Source organism: Sceloporus occidentalis, unplaced genomic scaffold (assembly GCF_023333645.1).
Source record: "Sceloporus occidentalis isolate IW3139 unplaced genomic scaffold, rSceOcc1.0.p SCAF_177, whole genome shotgun sequence".
Classification (NCBI taxonomy): domain Eukaryota; kingdom Metazoa; phylum Chordata; class Lepidosauria; order Squamata; family Phrynosomatidae; genus Sceloporus; species Sceloporus occidentalis.
The window spans coordinates 1,147,712-1,169,494 of record NW_028317157.1 but is presented as its reverse complement, the minus strand read 5'-3'; the positions used below and the strand labels follow the sequence as shown (position 1 = coordinate 1,169,494).

General features: G+C 38.9%; 1 protein-coding gene across 2 annotated transcripts; it reads left to right on the top strand.

The window, feature by feature from the left end:
• Positions 1–1,165: 1,165 nt before the first annotated feature.
• Positions 1,166–5,605, top strand: LOC149278886 (beta-crystallin B3-like). Of its 2 annotated transcripts, none has more exons than XM_089501626.1 (5): positions 1,166–1,453; positions 3,001–3,119; positions 4,356–4,488; positions 4,909–5,051; positions 5,264–5,605. In XM_089501626.1, the coding sequence occupies exons 1-5, from the start codon at positions 1,298–1,300 to the stop codon at positions 5,427–5,429; spliced, it is 717 nt and encodes a 238-aa protein (XP_089357752.1). In that variant the 5' UTR covers positions 1,166–1,297; the 3' UTR covers positions 5,430–5,605. The 2 variants fall into 2 exon arrangements, with proteins under 2 accessions (XP_089357752.1, XP_089357753.1); XM_089501627.1 differs by lacking the exon at positions 1,166–1,453 and adding an exon at positions 1,580–1,805.
• Positions 5,606–21,783: the final 16,178 nt, after the last annotated feature.

The window sequence follows — 21,783 nt, the reverse complement described above, 5'->3', positions numbered from 1 at the left end:
GAATGGATGGATGGAGGGATGGAGGGATGGATTGATGGATGAATGGATGGATGGATGGATGGACAGATGGATGGATAGATGGATGAATGAATGGACGGATACATGGAAGCATGGATGGATGGATGGACAAATAGATGGATGGACGGATTGGTAGACGAATGGATGTGAATAGACAGAAGGACGGATGGATTGATTGATGGATGAATAGATGAATAGATGGACGGATGGATGGAGAAATAGACGGATATATGGATGACACACTCCATCGGTAACATGATATAGATAGATAGGTCGGGGAGGGAGAGAGAGAATCTTAGGAGAGAAAGATAGAAGATAGATAGATAAATAGGTAGATAGATATATAGATGAATGGATGGAGAGAGAGAAATGATGGATGGATGGAAGGATGGAAGGATGAACAGATGGATGAAAACCTTAGAGAGGAGAGGAAGAGGGTTGACAACACTATCTCAAAAAGAGATGTTTGACGGAGGAGGGCGGCTGTGGGAGGCGTTGTGACCATGTGCCGCGTCAAGGAACCCTCTTTGCTTCGCACAAAGGGACGGGATTAAGGGCGCATAATCCGTTGAATCAGTACACAGCACCGGCCCCAAGTTTTCAACAAGATAAATCAAAATAATGATGTGCATCATGCAATGAGGTGCATTTCACATCCATGCGCATCATGCAGCAATGTGCACCATGCAACAAAGTGCATTTCACATCCATGTACATCATGCAGCAACATGCACCATGCAACAAGGTGCATTTAAAATCCATATGCATCATGCAGCCATGTACATCATGCAACGAGGTGCATTTCACATCCATGTGCATTATGCAACCATGTACATCATGCAACGAGGTGCAGTTTGCATCCATGTGCATCATGCATCCATGTATGTCATGCAACGAGGTGCATTTCACATCCATGCACATCATGCAGCGACGTGCACCATGCAAGGAGGTGCATTTCACATCCATGCGCATCATGCAACCACATGCATTATGCAACGGAGCTCATTTCACAATGATACGCACCATGCAACGAGGCACATTTCAGAACAACATGCATCGGGCAACAAAGCACTTCTCACAAAAAATGATGGTAATCAATTCTGCTGCAAACGCCGCAAACAGAGCATGTCAAAACTTGCACACACCAAAAAAACAAACAAACCCCACTCCGAAATGTGCTGATCAGGGTCTGTCTGCAGAGTCCTATGGCAGCTAATCTCTCTTAATCCAGGGGAATAGACCGGATTAAGTGTGCTGCATTGTGAGGCTATTGAAACGAATGGGGAATGCATGGGTCGAACTGCGGACTCAGCAGCCCTGGAATAAGGAGACCCAACCATGTGTCAAACGGAGGGGGATATACCTATATATAGTCCCCCGTCTTCACTCTGGGGATCCATCAGAGCGAGCGTCCAGCGCCATACGACAGAAGGAGGTAGGGACACGCGGTTGCGCACTCGACTCTCTCCCTGAAAACTCAGACGTCATTTAAGAAAATTATATATATATATATATATATATGACTCCGGATTAGGATTTAATAGAGCCAGGATATCCCCTTAAATGCAATCGGGACCTTAGTCTCCAAACCAAAAGAGCGGAGCTGAAAAAGGCGTGGCCGTGTTTAGCGATGCTGCGTTTGGATTTAATTTAATTTAATTAAACCCCTGACCCCAAATACATAGGGGTTTGTTTTTCTCGCAGGGATAATAATGACAGAGCAGCACAGCCCACCAGAGGAAATGGCGATGTCCGAAGGCCTGGAGGAAATGGCGCCGAATTACAAGGTATGGCGCCAAGGCAGAAAATAGTGGGTTTAGATATACAAAAATTGAGGGACATTTTTTTAGTCCCTTCAGGATTTCCTGGACAAATGACAATTAGAGTTATAATTAATTAATTAATTAATTTTAAAAAAATTATCCTGCCTATCTCCCAAAGTGGGATAATTAATAATGATGATTATACTATATCATAGTATAATTAATTATTATTTACAAATAATTAATAATATTATACGATTTATTATATTATTATATTATATTACGTTATATATTATTATTATTATAGTTATAATATAATAATAATTATTGACAATAAATAATAATTAAATATAAATAATAAATATATTATATAATAATATAATAATTAATTATAATTACAATTAGCAAATAATTATAATTATTGTATTATATTATTAAAATATTTTATATTACATATCATTATTACTATAAATAGTTATAATTATAATATAATAATTATAATTATTTTCAATTATTATAATAATAATGACAATACATAATAAAATATTATTATAATTATAATTATTTTGAATTTGCAAATAAATATAATATTATATAATTATTTGCAAATTATTATTACTTATAGCTATTGTAATAATTAATATATATAATATATCATATTATATATATTCATTATTACTATAGTTATGTAATTATAGCATAATAATTATAATTATTTACAATATAATCAATAACAATTAATTAAATATATAATAATTTAGAATTTGTAATATTTATTATATTATATTGTTATAATATATTAACAGAATATTATATAATATGCAATTACATTATTATATTATATTGTATTATATATTATCATTACTACTATAAATAGTTATAAGTAATTAATTTTTTATTAATTAATTTAAAGTGGCTTAAGCCTTATTGTAATTGAGAAGCATGCAGTTCTGACTTTCGCCACAAGAGGCCAGTGTTGCTTTATCTATTTTTCCTCTCTGTCTGTTAGATACTGATGCACTGCATTATTATAGTATTATTATTACTATTACTATTACTATTATTTTAATTGATCAGTGACTGAGATGGCAGGATAGACGGCATGTTTAGCACCAATTTGGCTGGAGAAAAGGTGTACCTTAGAGGGAGGGACCCGGGTTGAAAACGAGACTGCGCCGAAACGAAGCTGCGCCGAAATGAGAATTTGCTCTCCCTCCAGGTCACCATTTATGAACTAGAGAATTTCCAAGGGAGGAAATGCGAGCTAACGGATGAAAGTCCGAACGTGATGGAGAAGGATCTGGAGAAAGTCGGCTCCATCCAAGTGGAGGCCGGACCGTGAGTATTGCACGGTTGCGTAGTTGCACTCTCTGCATGCTCGTTTACTCCGCAAATAACTTATTCGCAATTTTCCCCCACTTCTCAGAAACTTTTGCGAAGCCGATCTGCAATTTGGGACTTATTTCTGCACAAAAAAAATCCACCTGGCATTGTCTTTGCGCAGGAAATGCCGCAATGCGTTAAAGGTCCCTGACGCGCATTGCGACTTTTATTATTTAATAGTTAAATTTAATACTATTCTTAAAATATTTTTAATATTAATATTAAAATTTATTATATATATTCAATATATATACATTTTATATATTAAATTTTTTAAATATATTTAAAATATAAAATATTTAAAAACTGAAAAAATTAAATATTTTAAATTTAATACTATTAAAAGTTAAATATTTAATTTATTTAATTATTTAATATTTATATTAAATAATTAAATTGAATATCTAAGATTTTTATTAATATTAAATGTTCAATTTATTTATTTAATATTTAAAATATTGAACAATTAAATGTTAAATATTTTAAATTTAACAATATTAATACTATTATCATATTTTAAATATTTAATTTATTTAATTGTATAATATTTTTAACATTTAATATTAAATATTAAATATTAAATAAATATTTAAAATGTAATATTAATACTTATATTTTAAATATTTAATTTATTTAATTGTATAATATTTTAATATTAAATATTAAATAAATTAAATATAATATTATTAAATTATAAATTTAATAATATTACTATTTTAAATATTTAACTTATTTAATTATATAATATTTTAAATATTTTAAATATTAAATATTAAATAAATTAAATATTTAAAATGTAATAATATTATTAATATTATTAACTTTAAAATATTTAATTTGTTTAATAATTAATATTTTTCTTTTAATATATGTAAGAAAAATATTAATTATTAAACAAATTAAATGTTAAATTAATTTAATAATATTTAATAATATTAAATTTTACTATATGTATAAAAGAAGCTGACCATAGAGTTGCTCTGAAGGACCTACAAATACCTAGAGCGGCTATTTCCCAAACTTCGTTTTATGATTGTATTATACTTGCCATTTAATGTAAGCTGACCATAGAGTTGCACTGGAGAACCAACAAAGGCCTAGGTCAGTGTGTCCCCTCTAGGAATCTATAAATCCTCCAGCGCAACTCTATGGCAATCGGGTGAAATCCTCTCCTCTCTATCATGTCTCCAGATGGCTCGGGTTTGAGCGCCAGTCCTTCAGCGGCGAACAGTTCTTGTTGGAGAAAGGCGACTACCCGCGTTGGGATTCGTGGTCCAACAGCCGTTCCAGCGACAGCCTCCTCTCCCTCCGGCCGTTACTCATTGTGAGCATTACGGTTCTATGTATTCCTGCATGACAAAAATGGGGCTCTATGTATTCCTGCACGGCAGGAATGGGGCTCTATGTATTCCTGCATCGCAGGAATGGGGCTGTATGTATTCCAGCATGGCAGGAATTGGGCTCTATGTATTCCTGCATGGCAGAATAGGGTTGGACTGGATCAGGTATCCTCTCTAGGAAGGTCCTCTGGTCCAACTCTATGGTCAAGCTGACCATAGACCTATAAGAGTTACCTCTCTAGGGATCTCTAGGTCCTCCAGGTCAACTCTATGGTCTCTCTAGGCATCTCTGTGACCATAGAGTAGCACCAGAGGACCCAGAGGTTCCTAGAGAGGATGTATTAAACAAATATGTGAAAAACCACATTGACCCGCGCCTCCATCTTCTCTTTAATCCGGATCAGGACAGTCCGGACCACAAGATCCACCTTTTTGAAAGCAGCGGTTACGGCGGGAGAAAGATGGAGATTGCGGAGGATGACGTCCCCAGTCTGTGGTCGCATGGCTTCCAGGACCGCGTTGCCAGCGTCAAGGCCCTCAACGGGATGTAAGCATCGCTCGATCGATTGATCGGACAATAAACAGATCAATAAACTGATCGATAGACAAATTACCAATTAACTGATTAAATAAATTAAATAAAAATCGCTAATTAATTAATTAATTGAATCAATTAAATTAATTTTCAATTAATTAATTATTAATTAATGTTCTCGCCTAGGAATTGCATTGATGGTCCGCTCTTTTTGTCTTTGACAGATGGGTTGGATACGAATACCCCGGTTACCGGGGGCGCCAATACATTTTTGAAAAGGGCGAATACTGCCATTGGAATGAATGGGATGCCAGCCACCCTTTCATACAGTCCATGCGCCGGGTTCGAGACCAGGAATGGCACAAGCGGGGGATCTTCGAAGAGAGCTAAGGACCCATCTAGTGGCAGCGTCAGGAAATTTTCCCTGATGCGAAAATTATGGGAAGATCCGAGAAAACGATGAGCCTTTGTATAATAAACGATCGATAATGATATCGATAAGTAACTAATTGATTGTAACGGCGACGGAAATAAAGTTATACGTCGACGATAGCGATGACTTTAATAGCGATCCTCAATTGAATGTCATTAAAAAAAGGATTGATCGGCTGCCATGATTTTTAGCATCTTTCTTTGGATCCTTTTCAGGTTACATGCAGACGATTTAATTATTGATTGTTAATTAATTAGTCGTCTGGACTTTGAGGCCTTTATTTGGGGACGATGGGAGTACGACTCCAAAATGTGTCTCATCCCATTTAACGTTTTTCTAGACGAGTTTTAATTGGAGGGGTTTAATTGCCTTATGTCAGCGAAAGCCGGTGCCAAGAAAAACTTGTAAGTCTTTCAGATTCACTGTGACAGAATTAAATACACAAAGATAGAAAAAACAGATGGCTCAACATTTTGGACAGATGGATACCTAATTGTGATGATGCTAATTTATTCTGAGCAGGAATACATAGAATAATAAAGATGAAAGGGACTGCTAAGGACCATATAGTCCAACCCACTTCTGCCATGAAGAAATACATAGAAGACTAGTTAGAAGGGATTCCTAAGGGTCATATAGTCCAATCCTCTTCTGCCATGAAGGAAAATATAGAACACTAGAGTGAGAAGGGATTCCTAAAGGTCATATAGTCCAATCCTATTCTGCGATGAAGGAATACATAGAACCAAGCTTCTGCCATGAAGGAATATAAACAACACTAGAGTTAGAAGGGATGCCTGAGTGTCATATAGTCCAATCCTCTTCTGCCATGAAGGAATACAGAGAATCCAACTACTGCTATGAAGGAATACATAGAACCAACCTTCGGCCATGAAGGAATACATAGAACACAAGAGTTAGAAGGGATTCTAAAGGGTCATATAGTTGAATCCTCTGCTGCCATGAAGGAATACATAGAACACTAGAGTTAGAAGGGATTCCTAAGGGTCATATAGTCCAATCCTCTTCTGCCATGAAGGAATACTGAGAAACTAGAGTTAGAAGGGATTCCTAAGGGTCATATAGTCCAATCCTCTTCTGCCATGAAGGAAAACATAAAACACTAGAGTGAGAAGGGATTGCTAAGGGTCATATAGACCAATCCTGTTCTGCCATGAAAGAATATATAGAACCAAGCGTCTGCCATGAAGGAATGTATAGAACACTAGAGTTAGAAGAGATTCCTGAGTGTCATATACTCCAATCCTCTTCTGCCATGAAGGAATAAAAAGAATCCACGTTCTGCCTTGAAGGAATACATAGAATACACCTTCTGCCATGAAGGAATACATAGAATCCACCTTCTGCCTTGAAGGAATACATAGAATACACCTTCTGCCTTGAAGGAATACATAGAATCCACTTTCTGCTTTGAAGGAATACATAGAATCCACCTTCTGCCATGAAGGAATACATACAATCCACCTTCTGCCTTGAAGGAATACATAGAATACAGCTTCTGCAATGAAGGAATAAATAGAATCCACTTTCTGCCTTGAAGGAATACATAGAATACAGCTTCTGCAATGAAGGAATAAATAGAATCCACCTTCTGCCATGAAGGAATACATAGAATCCACCTTCTGCCATGAAGGAATACGTAGAATCCACCTTCTGCCATGAAGGAATACATACAATCCACCTTCTGCCATGAAGGAATACATACAATCCACCTTCTGCCTTGAAGGAATACATAGAATCCACCTTCTGCCTTGAAGGAATACATAGAATCCACCTTCTGCCTTGAAGGAATACATAGAATCCACCTTCTGCCTTGAAAGAATACATAGAATCCACCTTCTGCCATGAAGGAATAAATAGAATCCACTTTCTGCCTTGAAGGAATACATAGAATCCACCTTCTGCCATGAAGGAATACATAGAATCCACTTTCTGCCTTGAAGGAATACATAGAATCCACCTTCTGCCATGAAGGAATAAATAGAATCCACTTTCTGCCTTGAAGGAATACATAGAATCCACCTTCTGCCATGAAGGAATACATAGAATCCACTTTCTGCCTTGAAGGAATACATAGAATCCACCTTCTGCCTTGAAGGAATACATAGAATCCACCTTCTGCCTTGAAGGAATACATAGAATCCACCTTCTGCCATGAAGGAATACATAGAATCCACCTTCTGCCATGAAGGAATACATAGAATCCACCTTGTGCCATGAAGGAATACATAGAATCCACTTTCTGCCTTGAAGGAATACATAGAATCCACCTTCTGCCTTGAAGGAATACATAGAATCCACCTTCTGCCATGAAGGAATAAATAGAATCCACTTTCTGCCTTGAAGGAATACATAGAATCCACCTTCTGCCTTGAAGGAATACATAGAATCCACCTTCTGCCTTGAAGGAATAAATAGAATCCACTTTCTGCCTTGAAGGAATACATAGAATCCAACTTCTGCCTTGAAGGAATACATAGAATCCACCTTCTGCCTTGAAGGAATACATAGAATCCACCTTCTGCCTTGAAGGAAAACATAGAATCCACTTTCTGCCTTGAAGGAATACATAGAATCCACTTTCTGCCTTGAAGGAATACATAGAATCCACCTTCTGCCTTGAAGGAATACATAGAATCCACCTTCTGCCTTGAAGGAATACATAGAACCCACCTACTGCCTTGAAGGAAAACATAGAATCCACCTTCTGCCTTGAAGGAATACAAAGAATCCAACTTCTGCCTTGAAGGAATACATAGAATCCACCTTCTGCCTTGAAGGAATACATAGAATCCACCTTCTGCCTTGAAGGAATACATAGAATCCACTTTCTGCCATGAAGAAATACATAGAATCCACCTTCTGCGTTGAATGAAGACATAGAATCCACTTTCTGCCTTGAAGGAATACATAGAATCCACTTTCTGCCTTGAAGGAATACATAGAATCCACCTTCTGCCTTGAAGGAATACATAGAATCCACCTTCTGCCTTGAAAGAATACATAGAATCCACCTTCTGCCTTGAAGGAATACATAGAATCCACCTTCTGCCATGAAGGAATACATAGAATCCACCTTCTGCCATGAAGGAATACATAGAATCCACCTTCTGCCTTGAAGGAATACATAGAATCCACCTTCTGCCTTGAAGGAATAAATAGAATCCACCTTCTGCCATGAAGGAATACATAGAATCCACCTTCTGCCATGAAGGAATACATAGAATCCACCTTCTGCCTTGAAGGAATACATAGAATCCACTTTCTGCCTTGAAGGAATACATAGAATCCACCTTCTGCCTTGAAGGAATACATAGAATCCACCTTCTGCCTTGAAAGAATACATAGAATCCACCTTCTGCCATGAAGGAATAAATAGAATCCACCTTCTGCCATGAAGGAATACATAGAATCCACCTTCTGCCTTGAAGGAATACATAGAATCCACCTTCTGCCTTGAAGGAATACATAGAATCCACCTTCTGCCTTGAAGGAATACATAGAATCCACCTTCTGCCATGAAGGAATACAAAGAATCCAACTTCTGCCATGAAGGAATACATAGAATCCACCTACTGCCTTGAAGGAAAACATAGAATCCACTTTCTGCCTTGAAGGAAAACATAGAATCCACTTTATGCCTTGAAGGAATAAATAGAATCCACTTTCTGCCTTGAAGGAATACATAGAATCCACTTTCTGCCTTGAAGGAATAAATAGAATCCACTTTCTGCCTTGAAGGAATACATAGAATCCACCTTCTGCCATGAAGGAATACATAGAATCCACCTTCTGCCTTGAAGGAATACATAGAATCCACTTTCTGCCTTGAAGGAATACATAGAATCCACCTTCTGCCATGAAGGAATACATAGAATCCACCTTCTGCCATGAAGGAGTACATAGAATCCACTTTCTGCCTTGAAGGAATACGTAGAATCCACCTTCTGCCTTGAAGGAATACATAGAATCCACTTTCTGCCATGAAGGAGTACATAGAATCCACTTTCTGCCTTGAAGGAATACATAGAATCCACCTTCTGCCTTGAAGGAATACATAGAATCCACCTTCTGCCATGAAGGAGTACATAGAATCCACTTTCTGCCTTGAAGGAATACATAGAATCCACCTTCTGCCTTGAAGGAATACATAGAATCCACCTTCTGCCATGAAGGAGTACATAGAATCCACTTTCTGCCTTGAAGGAATACATAGAATCCACCTTCTGCCTTGAAGGAATACATAGAATCCACCTTCTGCCATGAAGGAGTACATAGAATCCACTTTCTGCCTTGAAGGAATACATAGAATCCAGCTTCTGCCTTGAAGGAATACATAGAATCCACCTTCTGCCATGAAGGAGTACATAGAATCCACTTTCTGCCATGAAGGAGTACATAGAATCCACCTTCTGCCTTGAAGGAATACATAGAATCCACTTTCTGCCTTGAAGGAATACATAGAATCCACTTTCTGCCTTGAAGGAATACATAGAATCCACCTTCTGCCTTGAAGGAATACATAGAATCCACCTTCTGCCTTGAAGGAATAAATAGAATCCACTTTCTGCCTTGAAGGAATACATAGAATCCACCTTCTGCCTTGAAGGAATAAATAGAATCCACTTTCTGCCTTGAAGGAATACATAGAATCCACCTTCTGCCATGAAGGAATAAATAGAATCCACTTTCTGCCTTGAAGGAATACATAGAATCCACCTTCTGCCTTGAAGGAATAAATAGAATCCACTTTCTGCCTTGAAGGAATACATAGAATCCACCTTCTGCCTTGAAGGAATACATAGAATCCACCTTCTGCCTTGAAGGAATGCATAGAATCCACCTTCTGCCTTGAAGGAATACATAGAATCCACCTTCTGCCTTGAAGGAATACATAGAATCCACCTTCTGCCTTGAAGGAATACAAAGAACCAACCTTCTGCCTTGAAGGAATACATAGAATCCATCTTCTGCCATGAAGGAATACATAGAATCCACCTTCTGCCTTGAAGGAAAACATAGAATCCACTTTCTGCCTTGAAGGAATACATAGAATCCACTTTCTGCCTTGAAGGAATACATAGAATCCACCTTCTGCCTTGAAGGAATACATAGAATCCACCTTCTGCCTTGAAGGAATACATAGAACCCACCTACTGCCTTGAAGGAAAACATAGAATCCACCTTCTGCCTTGAAGGAATACAAAGAATCCAACTTCTGCCTTGAAGGAATACATAGAATCCACCTTCTGCCTTGAAGGAATACATAGAATCCACCTTCTGCCTTGAAGGAATACATAGAATCCACTTTCTGCCATGAAGAAATACATAGAATCCACCTTCTGCGTTGAATGAAGACATAGAATCCACTTTCTGCCTTGAAGGAATACATAGAATCCACTTTCTGCCTTGAAGGAATACATAGAATCCACCTTCTGCCTTGAAGGAATACATAGAATCCACCTTCTGCCTTGAAAGAATACATAGAATCCACCTTCTGCCTTGAAGGAATACATAGAATCCACCTTCTGCCATGAAGGAATACATAGAATCCACCTTCTGCCATGAAGGAATACATAGAATCCACCTTCTGCCTTGAAGGAATACATAGAATCCACCTTCTGCCTTGAAGGAATAAATAGAATCCACCTTCTGCCATGAAGGAATACATAGAATCCACCTTCTGCCATGAAGGAATACATAGAATCCACCTTCTGCCTTGAAGGAATACATAGAATCCACTTTCTGCCTTGAAGGAATACATAGAATCCACCTTCTGCCTTGAAGGAATACATAGAATCCACCTTCTGCCTTGAAAGAATACATAGAATCCACCTTCTGCCATGAAGGAATAAATAGAATCCACCTTCTGCCATGAAGGAATACATAGAATCCACCTTCTGCCTTGAAGGAATACATAGAATCCACCTTCTGCCTTGAAGGAATACATAGAATCCACCTTCTGCCTTGAAGGAATACATAGAATCCACCTTCTGCCATGAAGGAATACAAAGAATCCAACTTCTGCCATGAAGGAATACATAGAATCCACCTACTGCCTTGAAGGAAAACATAGAATCCACTTTCTGCCTTGAAGGAAAACATAGAATCCACTTTATGCCTTGAAGGAATAAATAGAATCCACTTTCTGCCTTGAAGGAATACATAGAATCCACTTTCTGCCTTGAAGGAATAAATAGAATCCACTTTCTGCCTTGAAGGAATACATAGAATCCACCTTCTGCCATGAAGGAATACATAGAATCCACCTTCTGCCTTGAAGGAATACATAGAATCCACTTTCTGCCTTGAAGGAATACATAGAATCCACCTTCTGCCATGAAGGAATACATAGAATCCACCTTCTGCCATGAAGGAGTACATAGAATCCACTTTCTGCCTTGAAGGAATACGTAGAATCCACCTTCTGCCTTGAAGGAATACATAGAATCCACTTTCTGCCATGAAGGAGTACATAGAATCCACTTTCTGCCTTGAAGGAATACATAGAATCCACCTTCTGCCTTGAAGGAATACATAGAATCCACCTTCTGCCATGAAGGAGTACATAGAATCCACTTTCTGCCTTGAAGGAATACATAGAATCCACCTTCTGCCTTGAAGGAATACATAGAATCCACCTTCTGCCATGAAGGAGTACATAGAATCCACTTTCTGCCTTGAAGGAATACATAGAATCCACCTTCTGCCTTGAAGGAATACATAGAATTCACCTTCTGCCATGAAGGAGTACATAGAATCCACTTTCTGCCTTGAAGGAATACATAGAATCCAGCTTCTGCCTTGAAGGAATACATAGAATCCACCTTCTGCCATGAAGGAATACATAGAATCCACTTTCTGCCATGAAGGAGTACATAGAATCCACCTTCTGCCATGAAGGAATACATAGAATCCACCTTCTGCCATGAAGGAATACATAGAATCCACCTTCTGCCATGAAGGAGTACATAGAATCCACCTTCTGCCATGAAGGAGTACATAGAATCCACTTTCTGCCTTGAAGGAATACATAGAATCCAGCTTCTGCCTTGAAGGAATACATAGAATCCACTTTCTGCCATGAAGGAGTACATAGAATCCACCTTCTGCCTTGAAGGAATACATAGAATCCACTTTCTGCCTTGAAGGAATACATAGAATCCACTTTCTGCCTTGAAGGAATACATAGAATCCACCTTCTGCCTTGAAGGAATACATAGAATCCACCTTCTGCCTTGAAGGAATAAATAGAATCCACTTTCTGCCTTGAAGGAATACATAGAATCCACCTTCTGCCATGAAGGAATAAATAGAATCCACTTTCTGCCTTGAAGGAATACATAGAATCCACCTTCTGCCTTGAAGGAATAAATAGAATCCACTTTCTGCCTTGAAGGAATACATAGAATCCACCTTCTGCCTTGAAGGAATACATAGAATCCACCTTCTGCCTTGAAGGAATGCATAGAATCCACCTTCTGCCTTGAAGGAATACATAGAATCCACCTTCTGCCTTGAAGGAATACATAGAATCCACCTTCTGCCTTGAAGGAATACAAAGAACCAACCTTCTGCCTTGAAGGAATACATAGAATCCATCTTCTGCCATGAAGGAATACATAGAATCCACCTTCTGCCTTGAAGGAATACATAGAATCCACCTTCTGCCTTGAAGGAATACATAGAATCCACCTTCTGCCTTGAAGGAATACATAGAATCCACCTTCTGCCATGAAGGAATACAAAGAATCCAACTTCTGCCATGAAGGAATACATAGAATCCACCTACTGCCTTGAAGGAAAACATAGAATCCACTTTCTGCCTTGAAGGAATACATAGAATCCACTTTCTGCCATGAAGAAATACATAGAATCCACCTTCTGCGTTGAATGAAGACATAGAATCCACTTTCTGCCTTGAAGGAATACATAGAATCCACTTTCTGCCTTGAAGGAATACATAGAATCCACTTTCTGCCATGAAGAAATGCATAGAATCCACCTTCTGCCTTGAAGGAATACATAGAATCCACTTTCTGCCTTGAAGGAATACATAGAATCCACTTTCTGCCATGAAGAAATGCATAGAATCCACCTTCTGCCTTGAAGGAATACATAGAATCCACTTTCTGCCTTGAAGGAATACATAGAATCCACCTTCTGCCTTGAAGGAATACATAGAATCCACCTTCTGCCTTGAAAGAATACATAGAATCCACCTTCTGCCATGAAGGAATAAATAGAATCCACCTTCTGCCATGAAGGAATACATAGAATCCACCTTCTGCCATGAAGGAATACATAGAATCCACCTTCTGCCTTGAAGGAATACATAGAATCCACTTTCTGCCTTGAAGGAATACATAGAATCCACCTTCTGCCTTGAAGGAATACATAGAATCCACCTTCTGCCTTGAAAGAATACATAGAATCCAGCTTCTGCCATGAAGGAATAAATAGAATCCACCTTCTGCCTTGAAGGAATACATAGAATCCACCTTCTGCCTTGAAAGAATACATAGAATCCACCTTCTGCCATGAAGGAATAAATAGAATCCACCTTCTGCCATGAAGGAATAAATAGAATCCACCTTCTGCCATGAAGGAATACATAGAATCCACCTTCTGCCATGAAGGAATACATAGAATCCACCTTCTGCCTTGAAGGAATACATAGAATCCACTTTCTGCCTTGAAGGAATACATAGAATACACCTTCTGCCTTGAAGGAATACATAGAATCCACCTTCTGCCTTGAAAGAATACATAGAATCCACCTTCTGCCATGAAGGAATAAATAGAATCCACCTTCTGCCTTGAAGGAATACATAGAATCCACCTTCTGCCTTGAAAGAATACATAGAATCCACCTTCTGCCATGAAGGAATAAATAGAATCCACCTTCTGCCATGAAGGAATAAATAGAATCCACCTTCTGCCATGAAGGAATACATAGAATCCACCTTCTGCCATGAAGGAATACATAGAATCCACCTTCTGCCTTGAAGGAATACATATAATCCACCTTCTGCCTTGAAGGAATACATAGAATCCACCTTCTGCCATGAAGGAATACATAGAATCCACTTTCTGCCTTGAAGGAATACATAGAATCCATCTTCTGCCTTGAAGGAATACATAGAATCCACTTTCTGCCTTGAAGGAATAAATAGAATCCACTTTCTCCCTTGAAGGAATACATAGAATCCACCTTCTGCCATGAAGGAATACATAGAATCCACCTTCTGCCTTGAAGGAATACATAGAATCCACCTTCTGCCTTGAAGGAATACATAGAATCCACCTTCTGCCTTGAAGGAATACATAGAATCCACCTTCTGCCATGAAGGAATACAAAGAATCCAACTTCTGCCATGAAGGAATACATAGAATCCACCTACTGCCTTGAAGGAAAACATAGAATCCACTTTCTGCCTTGAAGGAAAACATAGAATCCACTTTATGCCTTGAAGGAATAAATAGAATCCACTTTCTGCCTTGAAGGAATACATAGAATCCACTTTCTGCCTTGAAAGAATAAATAGAATCCACTTTCTGCCATGAAGGAATACATAGAATCCACCTTCTGCCTTGAAGGAATACATAGAATCCACTTTCTGCCTTGAAGGAATACATAGAATCCACCTTCTGCCATGAAGGAATACATAGAATCCACCTTCTGCCATGAAGGAGTACATAGAATCCACTTTCTGCCTTGAAGGAATACATAGAATCCACCTTCTGCCTTGAAGGAATACATAGAATCCACCTTCTGCCATGAAGGAGTACATAGAATCCACTTTCTGCCTTGAAGGAATACATAGAATCCACCTTCTGCCTTGAAGGAATACATAGAATCCACCTTCTGCCATGAAGGAGTACATAGAATCCACTTTCTGCCTTGAAGGAATACATAGAATCCACCTTCTGCCTTGAAGGAATACATAGAATCCACCTTCTGCCATGAAGGAGTACATAGAATCCACTTTCTGCCTTGAAGGAATACATAGAATCCACTTTCTGCCTTGAAAGAATAAATAGAATCCACTTTCTGCCATGAAGGAATACATAGAATCCACCTTCTGCCTTGAAGGAATACATAGAATCCACTTTCTGCCTTGAAGGAATACATAGAATCCACCTTCTGCCATGAAGGAATACATAGAATCCACCTTCTGCCATGAAGGAGTACATAGAATCCACTTTCTGCCTTGAAGGAATACATAGAATCCACCTTCTGCCTTGAAGGAATACATAGAATCCACCTTCTGCCATGAAGGAGTACATAGAATCCACTTTCTGCCTTGAAGGAATACATAGAATCCACCTTCTGCCTTGAAGGAATACATAGAATCCACCTTCTGCCATGAAGGAGTACATAGAATCCACTTTCTGCCTTGAAGGAATACATAGAATCCAGCTTCTGCCTTGAAGGAATACATAGAATCCACCTTCTGCCATGAAGGAATGCATAGAATCCACCTTCTGCCTTGAAGGAGTACATAGAATCCACTTTCTGCCATGAAGGAGTACATAGAATCCACCTTCTGCCTTGAAGGAATACATAGAATCCACTTTCTGCCTTGAAGAAATACATAGAATCCACTTTCTGCCTTGAAGGAATACATAGAATCCACCTTCTGCCTTGAAGGAATACATAGAATCCACCTTCTGCCTTGAAGGAATAAATAGAATCCACTTTCTGCCTTGAAGGAATACATAGAATCCACCTTCTGCCTTGAAGGAATAAATAGAATCCACTTTCTGCCTTGAAGGAATACATAGAATCCACTTTCTGCCTTGAAGGAATACATAGAATCCACCTTCTGCCTTGAAGGAATACATAGAATCCACCTTCTGCCTTGCAGGAATGCATAGAATCCACCTTCTGCCTTGAAGGAATACATAGAATCCACCTTCTGCCTTGAAGGAATACATAGAATCCACCTTCTGCCTTGAAGGAATACAAAGAACCAACCTTCTGCCTTGAAGGAATACATAGAATCCATCTTCTGCCATGAAGGAATACATAGAATCCACCTTCTGCCTTGAAGGAATACATAGAATCCACCTTCTGCCTTGAAGGAATACATAGAATCCACCTTCTGCCTTGAAGGAATACATAGAATCCACCTTCTGCCATGAAGGAATACAAAGAATCCAACTTCTGCCTTGAAGGAATACATAGAATCCACCTACTGCCTTGAAGGAAAACATAGAATCCAGTATCTGCCTTGAAGGAATACATAGAATCCACTTTCTGCCATGAAGAAATACATAGAATCCACCTTCTGCGTTGAATGAAGACATAGAATCCACTTTCTGCCTTGAAGGAATACATAGAATCCACTTTCTGCCTTGAAGGAATACATAGAATCCACTTTCTGCCATGAAGAAATGCATAGAATCCACCTTCTGCCTTGAAGGAATACATAGAATCCACTTTCTGCCTTGAAGGAATACATAGAATCCACCTTCTGCGTTGAATGAATACATAGAATCCACTTTCAGCCTTGAAGGAATACATAGAATCCACTTTCTGCCTTGAAGGAATACATACAATCCACTTTCTGCCATGAAGAAATACATAGAATCCACCTTCTGCCTTGAAGGAATACATAGAATCCACCTTCTGCCATGAAGGAATACATAGAATCCACCTTCTGCCATGAAGGAATACATAGAATCCACTTTCTGCCTTGAAGGAATACATAGAATCCACCTTCTGCCATGAAGAAATACATAGAATCCACCTTCTGCCTTGAAGGAATACATACAATCCACTTTCTGCCATGAAGAAATGCATAGAATCCACCTTCTGCCTTGAAGGAATACATAGAATCCACCTTCTGCCATGAAGGAATACATAGAATCCACCTTCTGCCTTGAAGGAATACATAGAATCCACCTTCTGCCTTGAAGGAATACATAGAATCCACCTTCTGCCTTGAAGGAATACATAGAATCCACCTTCTGCCATGAAGGAATACAAAGAATCCAACTTCTGCCATGAAGGAATACATAGAATCCACCTACTGCCTTGAAGGAAAACATAGAATCCACTTTCTGCCTTGAAGGAAAACATAGAATCCACTTTATGCCTTGAAGGAATAAATAGAATCCACTTTCTGCCTTGAAGGAATACATAGAATCCACTTTCTGCCTTGAAAGAATAAATAGAATCCACTTTCTGCCTTGAAGGAATACATAGAATCCACCTTCTGCCATGAAGGAATACATAGAATCCACCTTCTGCCTTGAAGGAATACATAGAATCCACTTTCTGCCTTGAAGGAATACATAGAATCCACCTTCTGCCATGAAGGAATACATAGAATCCACCTTCTGCCATGAAGGAGTACATAGAATCCACTTTCTGCCTTGAAGGAATACATAGAATCCACCTTCTGCCTTGAAGGAATACATAGAATCCACTTTCTGCCATGAAGGAGTACATAGAATCCACTTTCTGCCTTGAAGGAATACATAGAATCCACCTTCTGCCTTGAAGGAATACATAGAATCCACCTTCTGCCATGAAGGAGTACATAGAATCCACTTTCTGCCTTGAAGGAATACATAGAATCCACCTTCTGCCTTGAAGGAATACATAGAATCCACCTTCTGCCATGAAGGAGTACATAGAATCCACTTTCTGCCTTGAAGGAATACATAGAATCCACCTTCTGCCTTGAAGGAATACATAGAATCCACTTTCTGCCATGAAGGAGTACATAGAATCCACTTTCTGCCTTGAAGGAATACATAGAATCCACCTTCTGCCTTGAAGGAATACATAGAATCCACCTTCTGCCATGAAGGAGTACATAGAATCCACTTTCTGCCTTGAAGGAATACATAGAATCCACCTTCTGCCTTGAAGGAATACATAGAATCCACCTTCTGCCATGAAGGAGTACATAGAATCCACTTTCTGCCTTGAAGGAATACATAGAATCCACCTTCTGCCTTGAAGGAATACATAGAATCCACCTTCTGCCATGAAGGAGTACATAGAATCCACTTTCTGCCTTGAAGGAATACATAGAATCCACTTTCTGCCTTGAAGGAATACATAGAATCCAGCTTCTGCCTTGAAGGAATACATAGAATCCACCTTCTGCCATGAAGGAGTACATAGAATCCACTTTCTGCCATGAAGGAGTACATAGAATCCACCTTCTGCCTTGAAGGAATACATAGAATCCACTTTCTGCCTTGAAGAAATACATAGAATCCACTTTCTGCCTTGAAGGAATACATAGAATCCACCTTCTGCCTTGAAGGAATACATAGAATCCACCTTCTGCCTTGAAGGAATAAATAGAATCCACTTTCTGCCTTGAAGGAATACATAGAATCCACCTTCTGCCTTGAAGGAATAAATAGAATCCACTTTCTGCCTTGAAGGAATACATAGAATCCACTTTCTGCCTTGAAGGAATACATAGAATCCACCTTCTGCCTTGAAGGAATACATAGAATCCACCTTCTGCCTTGCAGGAATGCATAGAATCCACCTTCTGCCTTGAAGGAATACATAGAATCCACCTTCTGCCTTGAAGGAATACATAGAATCCACCTTCTGCCTTGAAGGAATACAAAGAACCAACCTTCTGCCTTGAAGGAATACATAGAATCCATCTTCTGCCATGAAGGAATACATAGAATCCACCTTCTGCCTTGAAGGAATACATAGAATCCACCTTCTGCCTTGAAGGAATACATAGAATCCACCTTCTGCCTTGAAGGAATACATAGAATCCACCTTCTGCCATGAAGGAATACAAAGAATCCAACTTCTGCCATGAAGGAATACATAGAATCCACCTACTGCCTTGAAGGAAAACATAGAATCCAGTATCTGCCTTGAAGGAATACATAGAATCCACTTTCTGCCATGAAGAAATACATAGAATCCACCTTCTGCGTTGAATGAAGACATAGAATCCACTTTCTGCCTTGAAGGAATACATAGAATCCACTTTCTGCCTTGAAGGAATACATAGAATCCACTTTCTGCCTTGAAGGAATACATAGAATCCACTTTCTGCCATGAAGAAATGCATAGAATCCACCTTCTGCCTTGAAGGAATACATAGAATCCACTTTCTGCCTTGAAGGAATACATAGAATCCACCTTCTGCGTTGAATGAATACATAGAATCCACTTTCAGCCTTGAAGGAATACATAGAATCCACTTTCTGCCTTGAAGGAATACATACAATCCACTTTCTGCCATGAAGAAATACATAGAATCCACCTTCTGCCTTGAAGGAATACATACAATCCACTTTCTGCCATGAAGAAATGCATAGAATCCACCTTCTGCCTTGAAGGAATACATAGAATCCACTTTCTGCCATGAAGAAAGGCATAGAATCCACCTTCTGCCTTGAAGGAATACATAGAATCCACTTTCTGCGTTGAAGGAATACATAGAATCCACCTTCTGCGTTGAAGGAATACATAGAATCCACTTTCTGCCACGAAGAAATACATAGAATCCACCTTCTGCGTTGAATGAATACATAGAATCCACTTTCTGCCTTGAAGGAATACATAGAATCCATCTTCTGCCATGAAGGAATACATAGAATCCACCTTCTGCCTTGAAGGAATACATAGAATCCACCTTCTGCCTTGAAGGAATACATAGAATCCATCTTCTGCCATGAAGGAATACATAGAATCCACTTTCTGCCATGAAGAAATACATAGAATCCACCTTCTGCCTTGAAGGAATACATAGAATCCACCTTCTGCCTTGAAAGAATACATAGAGTCCACCTTCTGCCATGAAGGAATACATAGAATCCACCTTCTGCCATGAAGGAATAAATAGAATCCACTTTCTGCCTTCAAGGAATACATAGAATCCACCTTCTGCCATGAAGGAATACATAGAATCCACTTTCTGCCTTGAAGGAATACATAGAATCCACTTTCTGCCATGAAGGAATACACAGAATCCAGCTTCTGCCTTGAAGGAATACAAAGAATCCACCTTCTGCCTTGAAGGAATACATAGAATCCATCTTCAACCATGAAGGAATACAAAGAATCCACCTTCTGCCATGAAGGAATAAATAGAATCCACTTTCTGCCATGAAGGAATACATAGAATCCACCTTCTGCCTTGAAGGAATACAGAGAATCCACCTTCTGCCTTGAAGGAATACAAAGAATCCACTTTCTGCCATGAAGGAATACATAGAATCCACCTTCTGCCATGAAGGAATACAAAGAATCCACCTTCTGCCATGAAGGAATAAATAGAATCCACTTTCTGCCATGAAGGAATACATAGAATCCACCTTCTGCCTTGAAGGAATACAGAGAATCCACCTTCTGCCATGAAGGAATAAATAGAATCCACTTTCTGCCATGAAGGAATACAGAGAATCTACCTTCTGCCTTGAAGGAATACATAGAATCCACCTTCTGCCATGAAGGAATACAAAGAATCCACCTTCTGCCATGAAGGAATAAATAGAATCCACTTTCTGCCATGAAGGAATACATAGAATCCACCTTCTGCCTTGAAGGAATACATAGAATCCACTTTCTGCCATGAAGGAATACATAGAATCCAACTTCTGCCATGAAGGAATACAGAGAATCCACCTTCTGCCATGAAGGAATAAATAGAATCCACTTTCTGCCATGAAGGAATACATAGAATCCACCTTCTGCCATGAAGGAATACATAGATTCCCCCTTCTGCCATGAAGGAATACATAGAATCCATCTTCTGCCTTGAAGGAATACATAGAATCCATCTTCTGCCATGAAGGAATACATAATATCCACCTTCTGCCATGAAGGAATACAAAGAATCCACCTTCTGCCATGAAGGAATAAATAGAATCCACTTTCTGCCTTGAAGGAATAAATAGAATCCATCTTCTGCCATGAAGGAATACATAGAATCCACTTTCTGCCATGAAGAAATACATAGAATCCACCTTCTGCCTTGAAGGAATACATAGAATCCATCTTCTGCCATGAAGGAATACATAGAATCCACTTTCTGCCATGAAGAAATACATAGAATCCACCTTCTGCCTTGAAAGAATACATAGAGTCCACCTTCTGCCATGAAGGAATACATAGAATCCACCTTCTGCCATGAAGGAATACATAGACTCCACCTTCTGCCTTCAAGGAATACATAGAATCCACCTTCTGCCATGAAGGAATACATAGAATCCACTTTCTGCCTTGAAGGAATACATAGAATCCACTTTCTGCCATGAAGGAATACATAGAATCCAGCTTCTGCC

What these genes read in the sequence shown, in the direction of transcription:
- LOC149278886 (XM_089501626.1), top strand. Translation starts at nt 1,298, where the DNA reads ATGGGGAATGCATGGGTCGAACTGCGGACTCAGCAGCCCTGGAATAAG. An exon ending in GCGCCATACGACAGAAGGAG is followed by an intron (nt 1,454 to 3,000) that starts GTAGGGACACGC and finishes CTCTCCCTCCAG; the next exon opens with GTCACCATTTATGAACTAGA. An exon ending in GTCAAGGCCCTCAACGGGAT is followed by an intron (nt 5,052 to 5,263) that starts GTAAGCATCGCT and finishes TGTCTTTGACAG; the next exon opens with ATGGGTTGGATACGAATACC.